The 20,880-nt window shown below is 42.7% G+C and overlaps 1 protein-coding gene across 1 annotated transcript; it reads right to left on the bottom strand.

Annotated features, from left to right (window-relative positions):
• Positions 1-6,023: 6,023 nt before the first annotated feature.
• Positions 6,024-12,246, bottom strand: LOC110587832 (fibrous sheath CABYR-binding protein-like). The gene is made up of 2 exons (XM_021698024.1): positions 10,665-12,246; positions 6,024-6,532 (listed from the first exon to the last, which is right to left on the bottom strand). The coding sequence occupies exon 1, from the start codon at positions 12,244-12,246 to the stop codon at positions 10,714-10,716; it is 1,533 nt and encodes a 510-aa protein (XP_021553699.1). The 3' UTR covers positions 6,024-6,532; positions 10,665-10,713.
• Between the last annotated feature and the right edge of the window lie 8,634 nt (positions 12,247-20,880).

The following is a 20,880-nucleotide window of genomic DNA, read 5'->3' as shown; positions in this document are numbered from 1 at the left end:
GTAGAGATTATTTAATTTAAAAAAAAAAAAAAGAGTGCTTACTTTGGCACATGTACTAAAAAAAAAAAAGTAAAAACCTCTCTTCCAAAAACAACAGAAAGGCAAACAAGCATTAATATGGCAGCCTGCAAACCTTGCCCACAATGAAGTCATTCTTTTGTATCTTTTGTTCATAATTGTTCTGAGCTTCTTCATTCCAGAATGAATTTTTGCTTTACTTTCATATACCCAGAAGATCCATTAAACTGTTTTTCAGAAGAGCAGTCTTCCCCAAGAGATGAATTTTACAATCATCCCTAGAGTAATTTTGTTGGTTAAAGCTTCTTGGCTTGAAAGTAACAGAAACTATCTTGAGCTAGCTAAAGCAGAAAAGGAGAATTTGTTTCTAAGGATACAAGGATATATTAAGGCAACAAAGAATTTCTCATTGACCAAATTTGAGTCAAGTGCCCTTCTCTAACTTAATCTAGACAGGTGAGGTCATATTGTACCAAATGGCTTCCAGTGAATACTTGCTGTGGATGGGAGGGTCAGTATTAATGCTCAACAAATGTTTAAAAAAAAAAAGTTTTCCAAATGGCTGAATGGTAGGGAAGATCCAGATCAACAATTTCTAAATAGCAAAACCAATAGTAGGTATCCCATTTGTTCCTTTCCCCTTCCCAGAAAGAGTCAACAATTATTCCGTGAATCAATTATCTAAAAACTCCATTCACTACTGCAAGATCTCAACTGTGTATATTAACTAAAAATCTAGTGTATATTAACTAAAAATCTACTCCTATAATAGAGGATAAAGAAAGCCTTAGAACTGTATTTAGCTGTATGATCCATTTCCCTATTGATTAAGATAGCATGATAAATATATACTGTATGATATAAAAGCACATTAAGGAGAAGAATGGCAGCCTAGAAAGAGCATTAGGCTCTAGAACGATTGCCTTGATCTAGCTCACAGGGTGAAACTTGCAGCTCACCTTTCAGCCCAACTCAGAAACAAAACAAGAAAAGTATTCATTATTATGCTGATCAAAGACTACTATTTCAACAAACTACTGCTGAAATAATGAGTGAAGCTCTTAATTATGGCCCTTTTCTACTTTCCCAAAAGTAGAGCATCATTTTGTTAATTGTAAGTAATGGCCCCGTGCCATTTTGTCCAGCAGAGTTAAGCAATGGGAGATAAGATGCTGGGAAATTCAGGGGTGACTGGGTGGGTCAGATGGTTGAGCCTCTGCCTTCGGCTCAGGTCATGATCTCCAGGTCCTGGGATGGAGCCCCAGGTCTAGCTCCCAGCTCAACGGGGAGTCTGCTTCTCCCTCTCCCTTTGCCTCTCTCCCTGCTTGTGCTCTCTTTCTCTCTCTCTCTCAAATGAATAAATAAAATCTTAAGAAAAAAAAAAAGATGTTGGGGAATTCACACTGGATCTGTGGACAATAGTACGGGAAGCCTTAGTTATACCACATACAGTCTGCAATCACACTCTAATTTATGAATTTTGGCACTTGTCAAAACGCAGTTTTCTCTTCTTTTGTGCAGATGACCAAAAAACATATAGTCTGGGGCTGGCTCAATCAGTAAAGCATGTGACTACTGATCTCCAGATCATGAGTTCAAGCCTCACACTGGGCTTTAAAAAATTTTTGAAAATTAAAAAAATTTTAAAAATAAAAAGCATATGGTCTTCCCTGTTTATTTAGTGCAATGAACTATATTAACTCATACAAAATGGGGGAAGGGTAAATTACCACATTAACAAGATTAATTTTTAAATGTTTTTATATTGGGCGCCTGGGTGGCTCAGTTGTTAAGCGGCTGCCTTCGGCTCAGGTCATGATCCCAGAGTCCTGGGATCGAGTCCCACATCGGGCTCCCTGCTCAGCGGGAAGCCTGCTTCTCCCTCTCCCACTCCGCCTGCTTGTGTTCCTGCTCTCGCTGCCTCTGTCTCTGTCAAATAAACAAAATCTTAAAAAAAAAAAAAAATCTAAATGTTTTTATATTTGAAATTGTCTCATTGGCTTTGCTAAATTTTACCAGTTAGTAGAACCCACAGTCACATAGTGCAGGATTAAAATTTCAGCTTTGTTGTTTACTCTATTACTTTGGGCAACTGATTTATGTTCTCAGAACTCTAGTTGCCTTATCTATAAAATGGGGATAACTATTTTTTTGAAGATTTTATTTATTTATTTGAGAGAAAGAGTGAGAGAGCACAAGCAGGGGGAGTGGCAGGCAAAGGAAGGAGCAGACTCCCCATTGAGCAGAGAGCCTGATGTGGGGCTCAATCCCAGGGTCCTGGAATCATGACCTGAGCCAAAGGCAGACACTTAACCAACTGAGCCACCCAGGCACCCAGGGGATAGCTATTTTTTTGAGCTATTTTAGAACTAGTGTAAGGATGGATTGGAGCACATAAAGCACAGACCACAAAGTATGGCACAGTGAGCAGAACAGGGTTGGTTCTTAGTAAATGACAGTAGTATTTGCCCACTTATTTTCCCGTAAATATGGAATATATTGAGATACTTGATATCGTTGCAACCAGGTGAAAACTGACCTGTGAGACAGAAGATTCATTGTTGGAGAGAAGAAATAATTCATAAATTGCCCAGCAGTGATATCTTATATATTTTGCATCTTATGACTTAGAATAGTTTGTTTCTCATGGCTTTTTAAACTTTCTATTTTGAAAACTGCAGCCAATGCCTGATTATTTTGTGTCTCTCTCTGTCAAATAAATAAATAAATAAAATCTTAAAAGAAAAATTAAAAATAAATGAAATCTTTAAAAAATTTTTAAAAATAGAAATGTTCTTATAGGATGAACAGATTTTTAAAATTTAAATCTTTGACTAGGTAAAATATTTCCATATTACAAAATTCAAAAAGCATAAAATGGCATATGGTGAAGTTTCCCTATATCCCTCAGTGTTACTGATAGACATTAAAAATATTAGTTTTGAGGGGCACCTGAGTGGCTCAGTCAGTTGAACATCTGACTTGATTTCGGCTCAGGTCATGATCTCAGGGTCGTGAGATCATGCTTCCATAGAACTCCATGCTGGGCATGGAGCCTGCTTAAGGTTCTCTGTCTTCCTCTCTGGTCCTCCCCCACCCCCACCCCCTCACGCTCTCTCTCTTTAAAAAATGTTATTAGTTTCTTGTAAATCCTTTCATTCAAATATTCTACATATTCATTTATATATATTCATATATATATAAAGTGCTTACATATTCCAGTGTTTCTTTTTTTTTTTTTTAAGATTTATTTATTTATTTGACAGAGAGAGACAGAGCGAGAGAGGGAACACAAGCAGGGGGAGTAGAAGAGGGAGAAGCAGGCTTCCCGCTGAGCAGGGAGCCCAATGCGGGGCTCGATGAGGGGTTCGATGAGGGGTTCATTCCCAGGACCCTGGGATCATAACCTGAGCCAAAGGCAGACGCTTAATGACTGAGCCACCCAGGCACCCATATTCCAGTGTTTCTTTACATACTTTTCAGCACATTGCTTTTTTTTACTTATCATATATCTTGAAAATCCTTCCATTTTGGGGAGTTAAAGACCTTTCTTGTTCTTTTTATGAACACAGTATTCCATTTAATGGATATATCATAATTAATTTGTTTCCTACTCATGGACATTTTGGTTGTTTCTAATCGAATGAATGTTTTTAAGTAATACAAAATTTGGACCTAATAAATAGATAGGGACCAATCTAATCTAGGGACTAATGATTGACCATTGACTTTAAGAATCCCAAAGGCCAGGACACCTGGGTGGCTCAGTCTTTGAACGTCTGCCTTCGGCTCGGGTCATGATCCCAGAGTCCTGGGATTGAGCCCAGCATCGGGCTCCCTGCTCCACAGGAAGCCTGCTTCTCCCTCTCCCTCTGCCCCTGCTTGTGTTCCCTCTCTCGCTGTCTCTCTGTGTCAAATAAGTAAATAAAATCTTTAAAAAAAAAAAGATCTTGTAGGTAGTTCGTGGCAGAGTCTGGGCTAAAATCTGACAGCCCTCAGTTTGAGTCCTCTTTCCAACAAATCTGTATAATTAGCATTTTACTGCATTGTTAATAGCCTCCTTTAAAAAATATATCATCTTAGTGGTTTGAACTTGAGTTCAGAAAGAATAACGAGGCATTTTACTTCACTGTTTCCTCGCCACCAGAACATTTTAATTTTTAAGGACATGATTAAAAAAGAAAAAGTGAGGGGCACCTGGGTGACTCAGTCCATCAAGGGTCTGACTCTTGATTTCTGCTCAGGTCATGATCTCAGGGTTAGGAGATCAAGCCCCACATCATGCTCCCCACTCAGCGGGGAGTCTGCTTGAGATTCTCTCCCTCTCCCTTTGCCCCTCCCCCCACCTCATGCATGTGCATGTTTGCACATGCTCTCTCTCTCAAATCTTTAAAAAAGAATAAGTAAAATTGTACTAAATAGTACTAAAGGCTGTACATTGAAAAGTAAGTATTCCTCCAACCCCTGACCCTGCAGTCCTCCCTGGCCTTTGCCCAGAAACAATCTCTGTTATTAGTGTCTGGTGTCTCGTATTCCTATTCAGAGTGTGCAAAACCCCGCACATGCACATGCTTGTGTGTGTGTGTGTGTGTGTATGTGTGTTTGTAAAAACTAGGACACTATCAATCTTGTTCTGGACCTTCCCTTTTTTGCCTTCTTTTTAAGTTTCTCTAAAGTTCATAATATGCAAGTTAAATCTGGTTTTACACGTTTGTAACTCCTTGAAGGCTGGAATCCTCTCTTTTGTTTCTCCCACAAAACATATAAAATACGCTGAAGTATTTTGGACTTAGTTTTATTCTTCTAGTAATTAAGGTCAAACTTGACATCATTCTGAGTAAGAATCAGAATCAATGAGTATTCTGGAAAAAAAAAAGGAGAATGGAAAAAAAAAAATCAATGTGTATTCTATTCAACACTATTCCAAGCATTTGATATAATTTCCCTGACATAGTCAGAACTCAGTTGTGAAAATGGCTGGCGAGATAGTGACAGTGAAAAACAAATAACGGAGTTCAAAGAGTCTCATTTTTATTTTTTAATTTTTTTAAGATTTTATTTATTTATTTGACAGAGAGAGGGAACACAAGCAGGGGGAAGTGGGAGAGGGAGAAGCAGGCTTCCCACGGAACAGGGAGCCCGATGCGGGGCTCGATCCCAGGACCCTGGGATCGTGACCCCAGCCGAAGGCAGACGCTTAATGACTGAGCCACCCAGATGCCCCAATTTATTCATTTATTTTAGACAGAGAGTGCGAGAGAGAGAGAGAGGGCGCGCGTGAGTATGAGCAGGGGTTGGGGCAGAGGGAGAGGGAGAAGCAGACTCCCTGCTGAGCAGGGAGCCCGATGCGGGGCTCCACCCCAGGACCCCAGGATCATGACCTGAGCTGAAGGCAGACACTTAACCAACTGAGCCACCCAGGTGCCCCATCATCTTAACCATTTTTAAATGTACTGTTTGCTAGTGTTAAGTACATTCACACTTTTGTGCAACCAATCGCGGAACTCCTTTCATCTGAAAGGCTATACCCATCATACAACTTCCCGCCCCCACCCTCAGACCCAGCCCCTCTACTTTCTGTCTCCTGAATTCAATTCTGTCATATGAGAAATGTCATGTAAGTGGAACCATACAGTATTTGTCTTGCTGTGACTGGCTTACTTCACTTAATGTCCTATCATTCTTTGTTCTAAGTACCTGCAATGCATAGTCTTCCAGTCTGAGTTAATTTTTTAAAATTAGATATAGAATTATGGAAGTATACGATGGAAAAGGGGAAGAAATATAAAAACAGCTTAAATTTCTTGAAGTTTTGATCAAAACTATCATACCATCTAAAAACATGCTTTTGCCTATAACTGAAAATTTCAAAAGAAAACTATCCATTAGAGCATTCTTGCATAAATAATCTACTGACATAAAGAAAAAATATGAGAGGAGGATACTCTCAAATGAATTTTATTTATAATTAAAATATACAATCCAATCAGATTTTAAAGTCCTTGGGAAAATGGGAAATTCATGTTCCTTAAATCAAAATGAACATATAAATTGTGGCATGTTACAATGCACTAATTGTGCTAACTTTTCTATTTGTTAGTGAGGTCACAAAGTACCCTTAAAAACACAGACTTACATTTTCCAATGTCCACTTCTGTGGGAAGTGTACTTACTTTCATCTTCACGCAGAGTATGCGAGGCATTATTTTCCACTTGGAATGCTGGAATGCCTTCGCAAGATGTCTATTTTAAAAACCAACTTATTTTAAAACAAAGTTCATTTGGAATAGCATAGTTTATTATGGCTTAAAATTCTGGCAATAAATAACTTTATGATCTGAAGCTGGAAAAGTCTCCCCCAACACTGACACACGCATACTTGGCAGAGGCCGTGTAGCAGGCCTGCTGGTCTGAGATAGGTCAGGACTCACACGGAAGTTTCCAAAACGAGGTTAAGGTAAGTATTTGTGCTTTTATAAAGTTGGCACTTAAATCTGTAGAAACTTTGGTGATTCTGGAAAGAAAAAAAGCAATTTTTATTTCAGATGGTATTTATAAACAGAGTGGAACAATTCTTGATTTTCATTCTCCTTCTGTGAGTAAAGCTTTCATTTTTTTTTTAAAGATTTTATTTATTTATTCAGGAGAGAAAGTATGTGAAAGTACACGCGCACAGGCAGGGGGAGGGGGAGAGGGAGAGGGAGAAGCAGGCTCCTCTCGGAGGAGCGAGCACGACGCAGGACTCGATCCCAGGACCCTGAGATCATGACCTGAGCCGAAGGGAGACGCTCAACTGACTGAGCCACCCAGGTGCCCCTGGGAGTAAAGCTTTCAACAGAAAAGTCACCCTTAGACTGATCCGGAGTATTGCAGCTTAAGTGACAATTGACAGGCTTACCAAAAAAAAGGCTCATTAATAACTTTAACTTGGAAGGAAAGCTTATAATCTCCACCTTGTAACAAATTATACATCAACTGTACATTAATTCCAGCTCCGCTATTTGTTTGACATTGAGAAAATGCCTTAACCTTTCAATCACTGTCAAGTCTACCCTCCTGGAAGTGGACATAATAATGGTGCCTACCCGATTGTTACGAGAAACCAGACAATGTCTGTAAATTACTTAGTACAGTGTGCAGCATGTTATAAACACCCAATAAATGTTAGCTATATGTTATTAATAAATGCCCCCACGTCTGTGTTGATTCAAAATGGGAATATAAAGATACATAAAACAAAGGTGAATAAAATCTTCCTGGTCTAGAAGATACCATGACTATTTAAGAGCTAACGAGTCCTCTGAGGATAAAAAGATTTTTTCCTTAAGTACCTCATGATCTATGGAGCAATTTTTTTTTTAAATTATTCTGGATCAGGGTTCCTCAACCTCACAGTAACAGTGTTTTGGGTGGGATGAGTCTGTGTTGTGAGGGCCTGGCCATTGCACTGCGTGATGTGTGCGGCCCCTCTGGCCTCTACCCACCAGATACCAGGAGCACCCCTCCGCACTCTGCGTTTTTGTGTTGCTGCGGCCTAGCACTGTGAGCTTCAAAGACCAACCTGGGCATCCACTTCTACCCCTGCTCACCCCAGAGCTCCCAATGCCTGCCTGTCTGGCCAGTGGTCTGCTCAGGGCCTGAACACCACCACCTACACATTCTAGACTCCACTACTGGCAAATGCCAGGCACCACCCAGTGGAATCTCAATCTGGGAGTCAGAGACTCTGGAAATCACCTGTCCTCAGACCAGTGGACCGAGATGGCAGAGCCAGGTTCTCTGAGAGCAGAGAATTGCACCCTCAGGTCTGGGTGTCACTGGGGCAGAGAGAAACATCGGTTGGCTGTAGGCCTGACAGGCCGGGCCACGCCCCTGGCCCTCGGTCTCAGGCCAGCTGCTCTTAGGTGAATGTCTCCAGATGATGCATCTGGAATCAAAGTAACTATACCGCAGACCCAGGCAAACTGGGGGCAGCTTTCTCTCTTCTTATATAAACAGCCACATAATATCCTTGATTTTGCTTCTTGGCCCACAGAGCCTAAAATATTTACTACCCGGGCCTTCGTAGAAAAAATGTGTCAATTCTTCTTTTAGGTAAGTATGTATCTTATGGTCAATATAGAGAAATGTATCATAACATTTGCTATTCATTCTACCTGATCTCATCTTTGTAGCAAAAAAAAAAAAAAAACTTATGTACAAGTAAATAAACACCTGAAAGTGTTTTCCAAGATAAATGCCCATGGAGCCCCCACTTGGGTTAGAAACTGCTGCTAATATCTAAGAGGTCCACTTTCAGCTCAGAACTAACTGGGAGAGATCTTAGCAATTATTATCTAATTATTGGCCTATTGCCATTTCCTTACAACAGAGACCACAGGTACACTTTAGCCTTCACAAGCCTTCAAAGCTTCCCCCCACCTCAACCTGAGTCCTAAGCACCCCCAGATATATCCCCAGCAAGTCATGGACTATTAATTATGCCTCTCCCTTTTTGCTGATGCTTTTCCCTTTGCATGGAATGTTCTTCCCATCTCCCTCACCCAACGAACGCTTACTTCGGGATCAAACTCAAAAATCCTTCATGTAGCCCACACCTGTATTCTGAAAGACTTGGACTAGACTTCTGTTATAGCACACTGCATTAGTTATTTCTTTTTTTTTTTTCAATTTTTATTATTTATTTTTTTTAAAGGGGGGGGTTGGGTAAGAGGGAGAAAGAGAGAGAATCCTAAGCAGCCTCCACACCCAGCTCAGAGCCTGATGCTGATGCAGGGCTCGATCTCACAACCCTGAGATCATGACCTGAGCCGAAATCAAGAGTCTGACCTTCAATTGACTGAGCCACCCAGGCGCCCCTGTGTTAGTTATTTCTATACCTGTCTCCCTTGATAAACAGTGAGCATATGGAGAACAAAGGCATCTTAACTCTGAATCCCCAGTGCCTCATGTAATTAATGCCTAGCCCTTACTAGAAATTCAGTAAATGTCTGGTCAGTGAAATAATTATTTGAAGGGTACTGCATGGCTCTGTCAAAAAAAAAAAAATCTTCCACTAAGAATTATTAGGTAAACCCCTTTTCCTTTCTTGTCTAAAATTTTCTTCTCTTTAGAGTTGTAGAACAAAGTCTATAACAAAGCGTTCTGCTGGCAAGGCCTGCATCCTTTCATCTTTATGTGTGTTTACCAATATTCCTGGCCGTTAGTTAAGTGCTCAAGCCCCCTTCAAGAATTAAATTGAGACTTAATTCAACCATATAAATTACCTGAAAGGATATGACTAATGGGAAAAAATTAATGATCTCTCTCTGTCATACTAAATCTTTTCCTTCTGTAATTACTGTGGTTTGTTAGTGTTTTCCTTTTTTGTTTTTTTTTAATAGAAATAAACATAAGTCATTGAATTTATTTCATTTTAAATCCAAGTGTCTGTCCAAACTGTACAAAACCCAAAGAGCCAGAATGCTCTGCCCTATAGACTATCTATAGAATATATGTGTGTATACACCTATATACATTCTCTTGAAGGAGAAGTGGAGAAAATTATAAGGAAATTAAGAGTTTGACTTCCACCGAATATTCAATTGTACCCCACCCTGGAAATGAAACCAACCAATATGAAATAATCTTCTTGGATAATATGTTGGTAGCATTGTAAAAAGGAGCATTAACGTAACCTCCAAATATTGCTCTGCCCTATTCTCCCCCTCCAGAGTAGGTAATTTATGGAATAGGATTAAAGAGAAAGACCAGGAAATGGATACTCGGCAGTGAATATCTTTATAACAGCACTTAACCCACTGAGAAGCAGGCTCACCAATTGTGACCTTCACATGACCTTTTCTACCTTTCTAATTGACAAGGGGTTGGAAAGTTAAGTGGAATTGGTCCTCAGTTAGCCTCAACCACAGAGTTCATTAAACAGGTGAGCACAAAGGCTCTTGGGATTTAGTAGAAAACTTGTGGGATTTACTAATAGCCAAATGGTTTCCAAACTTCAGGATCATTCAAGTTTCACTACACACTTAATTTTTTAAGTGTTTTTTCACTTAAACGTATTTTGAAAAGCAACTATCACTATTTTAAATAGAAAAACCAGTATTACTTGGCATAAATAGAAGTTATCCATTGAAATAACTTGAACACACATGGTATTAAATCCTAGCTGGGTGCGGTCATTGCCTACCAAAATGTTGGAGATCACTAACTCCACACTAAGGACGCTCTCCTTGATAGAACCAAAAAAGACCGCTAAAGAATTGAGAGGGGAAAACTTTCCCACTGAAGGGCTCACTGCTATTTAATGCTGTGTCCCTGTACCACCTAAAATCATCTTGTTTCAGAAACAGTGCAGAGTCCCTTTCCCCACTCCACCCACAGCTCCTCATGGAATGTCTTAATTACCACCCTGCCCTTACAAAGCCTAAATAAAAGAAAGCGATCTCACTTTCTGATTGAGTAGGTAAAAGCTTAACCGCACTAGGTTTCAAAAACCTACAAAGTGTAAAAGATCTAATCCCGGAAGGAACAGGCCACTTCACCTCCACTCAATTTTTTCCAGCAGAAGAGATCGAGGAAACGATCAGAACACAGACCGGAAACAATTAAGGAATACTGCAGGTGAAGATTCTGCCAAAGGCACTTACTTGGCAGAGGCCTGAGCGGCCACTCCGATGGCACGGGTCCAGTTCTGTACTAGGGAGGGCGACTTGTCTTCTCTGAGGCAGCGGTGGGTGTGCTCTCAGGAGACACTGATCGCTGGGCCTGAGAAGCTGGAGCCTGGGACTCATGGGGTGGGGACGCGGTGGCAGGGAATTCCTGACTTAGCTCCTGGCCCCCTGGTGGCGGAGTCTCAAAAGCCTGTGCAAGTGGCTTCCTCTGAAACTCCTGGACAGGCGCGGACGGGCTGGGAGCAATCTCTTGGACCGAAGAGATGCTCTGGAGGGTCTGTCGGCTGTGATAGAAGGCCTGAAAGTCATGGACAGCAAGGGAGACCCGCAGGTCCACAGGTTGGGTCTGAAAAGACTGGGACGATCGGAGCTGGATCAGAGACACAGGGGTGGCCAGGGCCTCCAATTGGGAAGCCTGAGCACCTGAAGATGGAGTTTGAGAGGTAGGAGGAAGATTCTCCAGCTGGCTCTGTGAGGCTAGTGGGACTTGGAGTTGGCTCTGTGCGGCCACAGACACCAGGGGGTGGCTTTGAGAGGCCAAAAGGACCTGGAGGTTGCTCTGTGCAGGCAATGGCACCAGGGGATGGACCTGAGAGGCCGCGGAAACCAAGGAGTGGTCCTGAGAGGCCACAGGCACAAAGGGCTGGCTCTGAGAGGCCACAGACACTGCAGTCTGGCTCTGAGAGGCAGGGATGACTGTAGGTTGAGTCAACGAGGACAAGGGGACAGCAGGCTGACTCTCAGAGGCAACACTGAGCGCAGGCTGACTGGCAGAAGCCAAGGAGGCAGCCGGCTGGCCTGCAGAGGCAAGAGTGCCCGCCGGCTGGCTCCTGGAAACACGCACGGCTAGAGGCTGGCGAGTAGAGGCAGAGGGGATTACAGGCAGGCTCCTGGAGGGGAGGACGGCTGGGGGCCGAGGCTGGTCTGGAGTGAAAAACGATCCTTTCACAAGCCCTGGCAGCCCAGCCTCGGGGCCCCGAGACCCAGCATCAGGGCCCGGGGAGCGAACTCCCTCTGAACTTCGGACAGCTTCAGGTTTGGGGCCCAGGTCCTCGCTGCCCAGGTTTTGCACGTCGCCGCTCTCCTGGGCACCTGTCGGTCCGTCTTTGCCCTGGTCTTCCTTCTCCAGCTGGTTTTCGAGCCGGGCCGTGACGGTCATACTCAGAGAAGCAGGTCTAAGAAGGAACGTCCTGGGACCGCAGCGCCGCCGGATCCGCGTCAAGGTGGTGGACACATTGCAGAAGGTGAGAGAGAGGCGGTGGCTCAGCGCGCCCACCATGGTGGAAGAGGGCACGTGGAAGGGCCTCTTCAAGGACTCTTCAGCAGTCAGTTCGATGTTGCCGGTGTACCAGAAGACCCACCACAGCAGGCTGAAGAAGATGATGATGGAACCCAGGTAGAGCAGCAGGTCGTAGAAGAGCAGGTGCGCGAAGACCCCGGTGAACAGCAGGGTCGCGCCCACCGTGTCGAAGACCACGCCCAGCCAGAAGAAATGCCTGCAACGCCCGAGGCCCGTGTGCTTCCTGGTCTCCTCGACGTTGTTTCTTGAAAGCTCCATGACTTGCCACTGTTGTCGCCGCCGCCAGGTCCTCAGAGACCCGGCGGGTTGTGCCGCCGCAAGCCCGCTGTGGCTCCTGGGTCGCCATGGCAACGTCCCCCGGGTGCGCCGCTCAGGGGGCGGGGCGAGAGGGCAGGAGAGGGAGGCCGCCTCTCACCTGCCGTGAGAAAAAAAGGGGGAGGGGGCACCTCCCAAGAGAGGGGCGCATGCGCAGTACGCCCCGTCGCCCGCGCGCACGTCCTCCCCGCATGCGCAGTGTTTCCGCCCACTGCGTCACTCCCAGCGCGGAGTCTGGCAGCGTCAGGGCGTGAGTGTGGGCAGTTTAGTTCTGGGGACTGTAGTCTGAGTCGCCGCTTTTGGGGAGTGAAGTAGCTGCATTATTTTTCCCTACGCCCCCCGCCTTCGAGAGCAAGGGTGAGTTCCTGAAGGAGAGCAAAGGGCAAGGACCCTCTTTTTAGTAACTCTTCCCCCAGCTGAGAGTACAGCGTGGCCCCCAGGTGCTGCCGCCTTCCGAGAAGTTAATGCTTTTCCTTTGTTTTGGTGAAGTGGCCAGATTAGGAGCTATTGTTAAATCTTAATTCCCGTTTTACCCGTTTGCGGGTAGTTACATTCTTGTGCTAGTTAATACCAGACCTAGGAGTGGATTTTTGAGGCTTTTTCCACTCTACGTTTTCTTCCCCTTTATTTATTTTTTTTTTTAAAGATTTTATTTATTTATTTGAGAGAGAGAATGAGAGACAGAGCATGAGAGGGAGGAAGGTCAGAGGGAGAAGCAGACTCCTCGCCGAGCAGGGAGCCCGATGCGGGACTCGATCCCGGGACTCCAGGATCATGACCTGAGCCGAAGGCAGTCGCTTAACCAACTGAGCCACCCAGGCGCCCCTCTTCCCCTTTATTGTTAACCACTTTTGATCACCTGCTTGCCCAGACCCTTGGGAAGACTTAAATAACTGCTTTTCCCACTATTCCCAACAGAGTGAGGTAGGAAAACTGTCAAAAATAGGAAAATCGACTGGAGCCCAAAAACTACACTCACTTGAAGCTTGAGAATTGGGCTTGAGAATATTAAAACTAGTATAAGACCTGGTGTCATTCAGGTTCTGTTAATAATAAATCATAGCCAGGCACTGATCTTTGGTCCCTCAGTTATTAGATTCTTTTTTTAATACCCTGTTAATTTTAGGGGTGCCTTCGTGGCTCAGTTGGTTGAGCCTCTGACTCTTAATTTCAGCTTGGGTTGTGATCTCAGGGTCGTGGGATCAAGCCCCACTTGGGGCTCCCCGCTCAGCGGGGGGTCTGCTTGAGGATTCTCTCTCTCCCTCTGCCTCTCCCCCTGCTCATGCTGTATCTCTCACTCTCTAAAATAAATCTTTAAATAAAAATAATAACCTTTTGGGCGCCTGGGTGGCTCAGTTGGTTAAGCGACTGCCTTCGACTCGGGTCATGAACCTGGAGTCCCGGGATCGAGTCCCATATCGGGCTCCCTGCTCAGCGGGGGGTGTGCTTCTCCCTCTGACCCTCTTCCCTCTTGTGCTGTCTCTCATTCGCTCTCTCAAATAAATAAATAAAATCTTTAAAATAATAATAATAATAACCTTTTAATTTTATAATAGATTAGATTTGTTGAAAAATTGTGAAGATAATATAGACAGTTCCTCTCTACCTCCACACACCCAGTATCTGGATGTGGGGAACAAAGGCAAAAGAAAAAAATTAAATTTCCTTATAACTTACACCCCATTGACAAGTCCTTGAAACAGGTCGAGTGACCTTCCTCTAGGAACTCAACTGCCTAGGTGTTACTACTTTGCTAAGGGCAAAAGGCAATCTTAGCTTAACATTACCCACACCTCCAGAATCTTTTAAGTCTTCTTTAACATATACAGATTCCTTCGGAAACTTCCCTTATCTCTACCCTCCAAGATATGTTAACAATCATCCTCCAAACATATGACCTACTGATAGATATCTGAAGGGTCTCATGACTAAGGTTTTATTAGACAGTAAAAAAAATGACCTTTCCTAACAATAGCTAGCCCCCTCAAGGTCTGGAAACCTTGCTTCCAAAATTCCTTAGAGACTCACGCACCCCCTAACCGCCTGCCAACTTGAAAGTATATAATCAGCCACCCTTCACAATCCAAGTACAGCTCTTTCCGCCCACGGGTCCTGTCCCTGTGCTTTAATAAAATCACCTATTTGCACCAGAGATGTCTCAAGAATTCTTTCTTGTCCATTCGCTCGGAACCCCAACATTTTCATATCATCTATATTTTGTTTTTTAAAATGCATTACAGGGGCCCCTGGGTGGCTCAGTCGTTGGACGGCAGCCTTCAGCTCAGGTCATGATCACAGGTCCCTGGATCGAGCCCTGCATCGGGCTCCCTGCTCAGGGAGGCGTCTGCTTCCCCCTCTTCCCCCTCTCCCTCCATCGCTCCCCCGGCTCATGCTCTCTCCCTCGCTCACTCTGTCAAATAAATAAAATCTTTAAAAAGAAAAAATAAATAAAATGCATTACAAAGCAGCTCCTTCTCTTTATAAGTGTGTTGTTGTTGTTGTTGTTTTCCTTTTAAGTGTTTCTAAAAGTTTAGGAAGCAATGTTTCATGAACTTCTTGGCCAATGAATAAGACTACTTCTGAACCTAGGTACCCCAGAAATATGCTAAGGATACCTGATGTCACAAGATAAAACATGGTCCATCTTCCTACAGTGTCAATTTTCCATGATAGCAAGTAGTTTAAAATATAAATGTTATGAAAATAAACATGTATTATGGAATAGAATGTAAATGAGAAAGCAAAAGTTTTGGGTTAAATACCAAGATAAAAGTTCATTCTTGGGGCGCCTGGGTGGCTCAGTCGGTTAAGCGACTGCCTTCAGCTCAGGTCATGATCCTGGAGTCCCGGGATCGAGTCCTGCATCGGGCTCCCTGCTCAGCGGGGGGTCTGCTTCTCCCTCTGACCCTCCTCCCTCTCACACTCTGTCTCTCATTCTCTCTCGCAAATAAATAAATAAAATCTTAAAAAAAAAAAAGATAAAAGTTCATTCCTTGTGGGCTATTCAGAAAGATTAGACAATGTGCCAGACTTTACACAAAGCCTCCGTGTATGTAAACATGGTACACCTTCAAGGAAGCTCAGTTTCTTAGTAGTAAGAAACTTGAGAAATTTTTATATGAAATACATTTATTTTTTGTATATTTATGTTTTTAACTGTTTCAGTAATATCAAAATAAGCACAAGATGGGGCGCCTGGGTGGCTCAGTCGTTAAGCGTCTGCCTTCGGTTCAGGTCATGATCCCAGGGTCCTGGGATCAGGCCCCACGTTGGGCTCCCTGCTCAGCAGGGGGTCTGCTTCTCCCCTTCTTTCTGCCCCCCCAACTCAACTGTGCGTGCACACGCACGCTCTCTATCTCAAATAAATGAAATCTTCAAAAAAAAAACCCTCTATACCAATATAAAAGAGAAAAAAATTTATTGTTGAGTAATTATTAACTCAATTATTGTTGAGTAATAAAGTAATTAATATTAATTATTAATGCTTATATGCATTTGAGGTAGCACAAAATCTTTGTGTTTCCTTTATCGTATTAGGATATGCGTCAGGCTCCTGACTTCAGAACCAACTTGGCCCCCTGTAAATACTGAGTAAAAAATTTTCTTGTGTTCTGACAGCTTTTTCAAGTCTTCTCTGGAGACTTATTTCTCAGTTAGTAAGCACTGAACCTTTCATATTCTGGATGCTTCTCATGAAGAGTTTTATTTTTTCCTTTCTCATATGACATTAGCAAGATTTATTTTACAAAGTACCCATTTATTGAGAGATCTGATGGTTCCCAATCTTAGCATGCTATACTATTTTTTACAGACTTGGGCCTGTTTCTGGGGAGAAATTCTGCTACAAATTTAAAGAAGGGAAAGGCATTCAGTCAGGAAATAAAGATACAAAATATCAGGACCTTCTTTGCAGGAAAATAAGTAGGGCAGCCAGCCAGTGCCCAGCGAAGTCATACTGGTTCCAGAGGTGAAAGAGAAAATGTGTGCCAGTACATTTATACTTTTAATAATTTTGGGGGCGCCTGGGTGGCTCAGTCGTTAAGCATCTGCCTTCAGCTCAGGTCATGATCCCAGGATCCTGGGATCAAGCCCGGGGTTGGGCTCTCTGCTCAGCGGGGAGCCTGCTTCTCCCTCTCCCCCTCCCCCTGCTTGTGATCCTTATCTCGCTATGTCTCTCTCTCTCAAATAAATAAAATATTTTTAAAATAAATAAGTAAATAAATAAATAAATAAAAATAATTTTTTTAGTGGCTAATTTCCCCTATAATGTTAAAGTAGTTGAAATATATTGAAAAATGATTTAAAAAGAACCATTAAGTTTAAATATATTTATACCAAATCAGAATTTATTATAATTTTATATTCCTGGCCTTAATGGAAGCAAATAATATTTTATTTATTTATTTAAAGATTTATTTATTTTAGAGAGAGAGCGCGTGTGAGTGGGGGTGGGGGGTAGAGAGAGAGATAATCTCAAGCAGACTCCCCAGTGAGCAGGGAGCCCCATGCGCAGCTCAATCTCATGACCCCGAGAATCCTGACCTGAGCCAAAATCAAGAGTCAGTCGCTCAACCTACTGAACTACCCAGGCACTCTGAAAGCAAATAATATTTTAAAAATACACTTCCTAGTGTAGCTCGCTTCAATAGAGAGAATTGCCATGTTTTACATTTTCTCATGAACTAGTTACTTTAAATAAATTCATCTAAATCTGGAAAGATTCTAGGGTTTAGACTTCCAATGCTTTCTTGTGATCCTCTAAGAGGTATATATATATATTTTGCACAAAACCCAACACCTAAAATCCCTGGCAAAATATTCCACCTTTTTTATTTCTCTGATTGTATGACCCTCTACTAAGCATCATCTAGCAACCTATCAGTTTGAATATTTCTTAAAACCTTCCTGTTTTAGAAAACATCATGATGAAACATTGAATCTTTATGATCTCAAATTCTGTTTACATTCTTCCAATCTTTGTATTTTTTCGGACTTACAGATATTTGATTCTGTTGAACTACTGTCAAAAAAATATGCATGGAAATTAAGACAAAGATTCCTTGGAGTAAGAGAGCCAATAAAAATAAATCAACTTGCCACTAGAATCTTTTTTTTACAAAACCAGTCTTTTGGAAATGTTCACCCATCATATGAAATAGATTCTCTAAAATCTGAGTCTATCCCTAGTCTGAACTGACCAACTTCTTCAGAGAACCATTGCAGGTCATAGCTATAACAGACCAAAAAACCCATAACATAATATATAATAGATAAATATACACCTATTTTTTTTAACACCAGAATGTATAAAATAGGTGTTTTAAAGAAAGTATCTATTAGTTTATATTATCTACTTTTCTTTGACAAATATGCTATTACTTAAATAAAATAACAATAGGACTGGTTAATAGTGGCAGAAGAACTTTGCAATTTTAGAGTCTAAAAATTGTGGAGTTCTAATGTAGGCCCAGGAAATTACAATTCTTCAACCTCTGGAGCTCAGTAGAACTCTGTAAATGGAGGACTCACCACTGGCCATCTTTTATTGACTTGAACAACCACATTCTCTTATACTTACTACAGCTTCTTCAAGAAAGAGTTAATTCTCCAGCAGAAAAACACTGTATTCTATTCTCCAGAGTATTTCTTTTTCTGTTTGTCCATTTTTAGTTTAGGCTTCATACAGTCATATTTTCCATTTGCGTTAGGATAAAGTTCTCACTAGTGAGAGGTGTTCCCAATATAAGATCCTATGTGAAGCTTATACCCCATCTTTATTTTTGGTTTTTTGTTTTGTTTTATTTTGGGTTTTTGTTTTTGTTTTTGAGACAGAGAGAGCATGAGCAGGGCGAGGGGCAGAGGGAGAGGGAGATAGAGAGAATCTCAAGCAAGCTCTGTGCTCAGCACAGAACCCAACCCTGGGCTCCAACCCACGGCCCTGAGATCATGACCTGAGCTGAAACCAAGAGTTGGTCGCCCAACCGACTGAGCCACCCAGGTGCCCCGCCATCTTTGTTTTTAATTAAATCTGTCAGTCTGATTCTTCAAAGTCTTTTAGAGTTCTTCAAAGTTTGCATAAGCTCTTTATACACCAAGACACGTTTCCTGATTATTACTAAAACGTTTATGATAATATTAACAGCTTCACTTAAGTGCTTTCTTTGTGTCAGGACTGTGCACACTAACCTCTTCATTTTCACGAACGTTTAATTTTCACAACAGTACTATGAAGGTTTGATTATTACCTGTGTTCTATTGTTGAAGAAATTGAGAAATGGGGACCAACTTGTTCAAGGTCATGTGGCCACTAGGTGGCAAATCAGTACACAATACAGGATAGTGTGGGGGACCGGAAGTCAGGATATAGGGCTTCAAGACTGAGGCATTTGAACATATACTATGTGCTGAGAGCCATGGCTCTGGATACATTTGAGCAGAGCACTTAGAAACAGCCTACAGGGGCGCCTGGGTGGTGCAGCCGGTTAAGCATCCAACTCTTGATTTCAGCTCAGGTCACCATCTCAAGGTCATGAGATCCAGACCCCCGTTGGGCTCTGTGCTAAGCGTGGCGCCTGCTTAAGATTCTCTCTCTCGGGCGCCTGGGTGGCTCAGATGGTTAAGCGTCTGCCTTCGGCTCAGGTCATGATCCCAGGGTCCTGGGATCGAGTCCCACATCGGGCTCCCGGCTCAGCGGGGAGCCTGCTTCTCCCTCTGACCCTCTCCCCTCTCATGCTGTTTCTGTCTCGCTCGCTCTATAAAAAATAAATAAATAAAATCTTTAAAAAAAAAAAGATTCTCTCTCTCCCTCTCCTTCTGCACCCTCCCCCCCCCCCCCCCCCCGCTCACATGATCTCTCTCTAAAAATAAATAAAATTTTTTTTAAAAAAAAGGGGAAAAGGAATGGCTTACGGCCTAGTGGAGAGAGACATACAGCATCAGATTTGTGTGATAGGTGCTGGAACAGAGGTACATACAAGGGACGGTGGAGCAACAGATGGTCAACAAAGTGCAAGGAAGTAGAGCTACAGCTCTGTTCTGTTCACCATAAAAATAAAAACTTCCAGTTATTTTATCAGTGAAAGAGGGGCTTATGCAGGAATAGCAGAGAATTGCAATCCGGGAGCAGCAAGCAATACCAAAACCATAGGCGAGTCCAACAAACAAGAGAGGAACATTATTTTGTAGAGAAGAAGGAGGTTGTTGGGAAGGGTTTTGAACAAAAATCCCTTGGAGGGCGCCTGGGTGGCTCAGTCTTCTGAAGGCTGTCTGCCTTCAGCTCAGGTCATGATCCCAGGGTCTTGGGATCAAGCCCCGCATTGGGCTCTCTGCTCAGTGGAGAGCCTGCTTCTCCCTCTCCCACTCCCCCTGCTCATGTTTTCTCTCTCTCAAATAAATAAAATCTTAAAAAAAAAAAAATCCCTTGGAGAGAAGAGTTCAGGGTTATGATAGTTTCTCACTTGCTGAGTTGCAGAGGTGGTTGATTTCTTGTAGAAGATGCAATGTACATCTTTCTCCTTTGGGGCCTGTAAATGATTCCTGTTGAGATACTTGTGGTAGGGATCTGTAATTAACAATTATCTCTGTAGCTGACCCTGGGTGGTAGGGCTCCCCCTACCAGCCTCCCCTTCTAGGATCCTGATTCCACCTTGTGAGGTTTCCCTGTATTAATATTCACATTTCCCCCTTTTGATTAAAGTCTTTCCTTGAAAGCATCATTGATCAAGAATTAGGTTTTTTTGTATATAGTGGTTTCGTCCCTCAGTGCCAGGGAGGACCTTTCCTGATTGTAATGTCCCACATTGGAAGGAAAATGCATAGCAGCTGGAAACCACTTAAGGCCACATTCGACTAACAAGGAGGGTAAGGAGGGAAAAGTCTCACGCACTTCCCTTCTGAGGTCTGTATCTTCTCAAGGTTGTGTGTGCTGGAGATCATCTTGAAGTATTGAGCCAGCATCACCTTATGGGGTACATTGTTTTTACAAAAGATTGACATATAAGTACAGAATCAAAAGTAACACAATTCCATGGATGCCTGGGTGGCTCAGTTGGTTAAGTGTCTGCCTTCAGCTCAGGTCATGATCCCAGGGTCCTGGGATCGAGCCCCGCATCGGGCTTCCTGCTCAGCGGGAAGCCTGCTTCTCCCTCTCCCACTCCCCTTGCTTGTGTTCCCTCTCTGGCTGTGTCTGCCAAATAAATAAATAAAATCTTAAAAAAAAAAAAGGTAACACAATTCCAAACTGTATGTTGGTTCTAATCCAGGATTCTAGGTCTGAAGGTAGCCACCTGAAAATATTTATCGGCACTTATTTTGACCTAGGGAAGAGAAGTTTCTCCCTAAGAAGGCAAACCCAAACTCATGGATGCGTCCTGGATGTCCCTGCTTAAAGCAGTCATGAAAGTGGAATAGTAGATACTGCAAAAGCCCATGGAAAGAATTAACAGAGTGCTTTGGGGAAGATACAGTGCGGGTATGAACTTGAAGCAATAGCTGATGAACTCTTGGTGAAACAGCACATCTTCAAAGACTTTTTTAAAGTATTGTTATCTCAAAAAAAAACTTTTGAAAATAAATGTT

This window comes from Neomonachus schauinslandi, chromosome 5, assembly GCF_002201575.2.
Source record: "Neomonachus schauinslandi chromosome 5, ASM220157v2, whole genome shotgun sequence".
NCBI lineage: Eukaryota > Metazoa > Chordata > Mammalia > Carnivora > Phocidae > Neomonachus > Neomonachus schauinslandi.
Note: the sequence above shows the minus strand (reverse complement) of the source record. Positions and strands in the feature narration are given on the sequence as shown.